The following is a 1,142-nucleotide window of genomic DNA, read 5'->3' as shown; positions in this document are numbered from 1 at the left end:
TGTCGAGAGCTATAATTTTTACTCGAGAATGTGGAATTCGTGTGGTGCCTGCTCAACGTGGGTTGAGTGTGTTACATGGGAGGGGTGATTCGGTATTGGTCGTCCACCCCCATCGGCCCTAGAGGGCCCGTATGACAATCGTTGGAGACGCCGTGGGCTTGGCAGCTGTGGGATCAGACATTGCTTGGTGACAGGTTCGAGTGTCGGTGTCACCAGTCCGATTGGAGGATACAGATGCTCTCACATTGGGATTGATTCGTTTAAAGCAGGCTGACCCAGCTGCTAGTGTAGCCCGGAATCCAGACACAGGAGAACTGCTCGTTGGATGCTGCGGCGATGAGCACCTGCATCGTTGTGTGAGTGGGCCCCTTCAGTGTTTGGATATACTCTTCTCGTCAGTGCGGTATCGATCATAGGAATTTGCATGTCAGATTCAAGACCTCCGTCAGTTGTATGCCATTGGGGCTGACTGTCGAGTATCCGAGCCGATGGTCGAGCTCCGTGAGACGGTTGCGATTGACCCGCCGATCGATTGGCGCCAGTTCACTGCCGACAGCAGAGAAGGAATACTGGGTGGACGATCTGGCATCAGCTGGCTGAGCGAGTAGGGCTATATCTGCCAGCCTGCTGTATTACAGGACTTGCTCGGGGTAGATACTCTAGTGTGCTGAAGCCTGATGGTAAAGGTGAAACGTCGTTCTTTGCATCTGATGGCGTGAAGTGTACGATATCTGCTACTGCTACGGCAATGCCAGAGGATCTCCTTAAGTGGCTCGATGAGCATGCTCAACAGGTCCGCAGGGGGTGGGGTGTAGTTGATCATCCTCATCACCATCTTTATATTAAGAAACTTCTCGTCAGGAGGTAGCTATGGAATGACGTTCCGTGTGATAGTTTATCACGGCTTTCATAAGCATATGGTATCGCTTATGTTGATTTCCCCACGGAGAACGCAGTCGTAGATGCTTACATTAAAGCAGGTACAAGCTGCCTTCGCTGTCGGAGAGTCGGCAACTCTTGAGAGGCTCGAGGCATCTGTGAGGTTGCACATGCCGAGTGACAAGCGTCAACGAACCATCCTTGCAGGCATTAATGTACCGCTAGTCAGATGCAGGGTGGAGGGATCGAACCTTGGTCTTCAT

General features: G+C 52.0%; 1 protein-coding gene across 1 annotated transcript; it reads left to right on the top strand.

Annotated features, from left to right (window-relative positions):
• Positions 1-194: 194 nt before the first annotated feature.
• Pmar_PMAR016829 (elongation factor G, putative) lies at positions 195-804 on the top strand (the record flags this gene model as incomplete). Its single annotated transcript, XM_002765807.1, has 3 exons — positions 195-356; positions 432-604; positions 655-804. Coding segments are annotated over 3 exons (485 nt in total), but the record flags the coding sequence as incomplete, so codon positions are not given.
• Between the last annotated feature and the right edge of the window lie 338 nt (positions 805-1,142).

This window comes from Perkinsus marinus (assembly GCF_000006405.1).
Source record: "Perkinsus marinus ATCC 50983 genomic scaffold scf_1104296974620, whole genome shotgun sequence".
NCBI lineage: Eukaryota > Perkinsozoa > Perkinsida > Perkinsidae > Perkinsus > Perkinsus marinus.
This window is presented reverse-complemented; position numbering and strand designations above follow the sequence as displayed.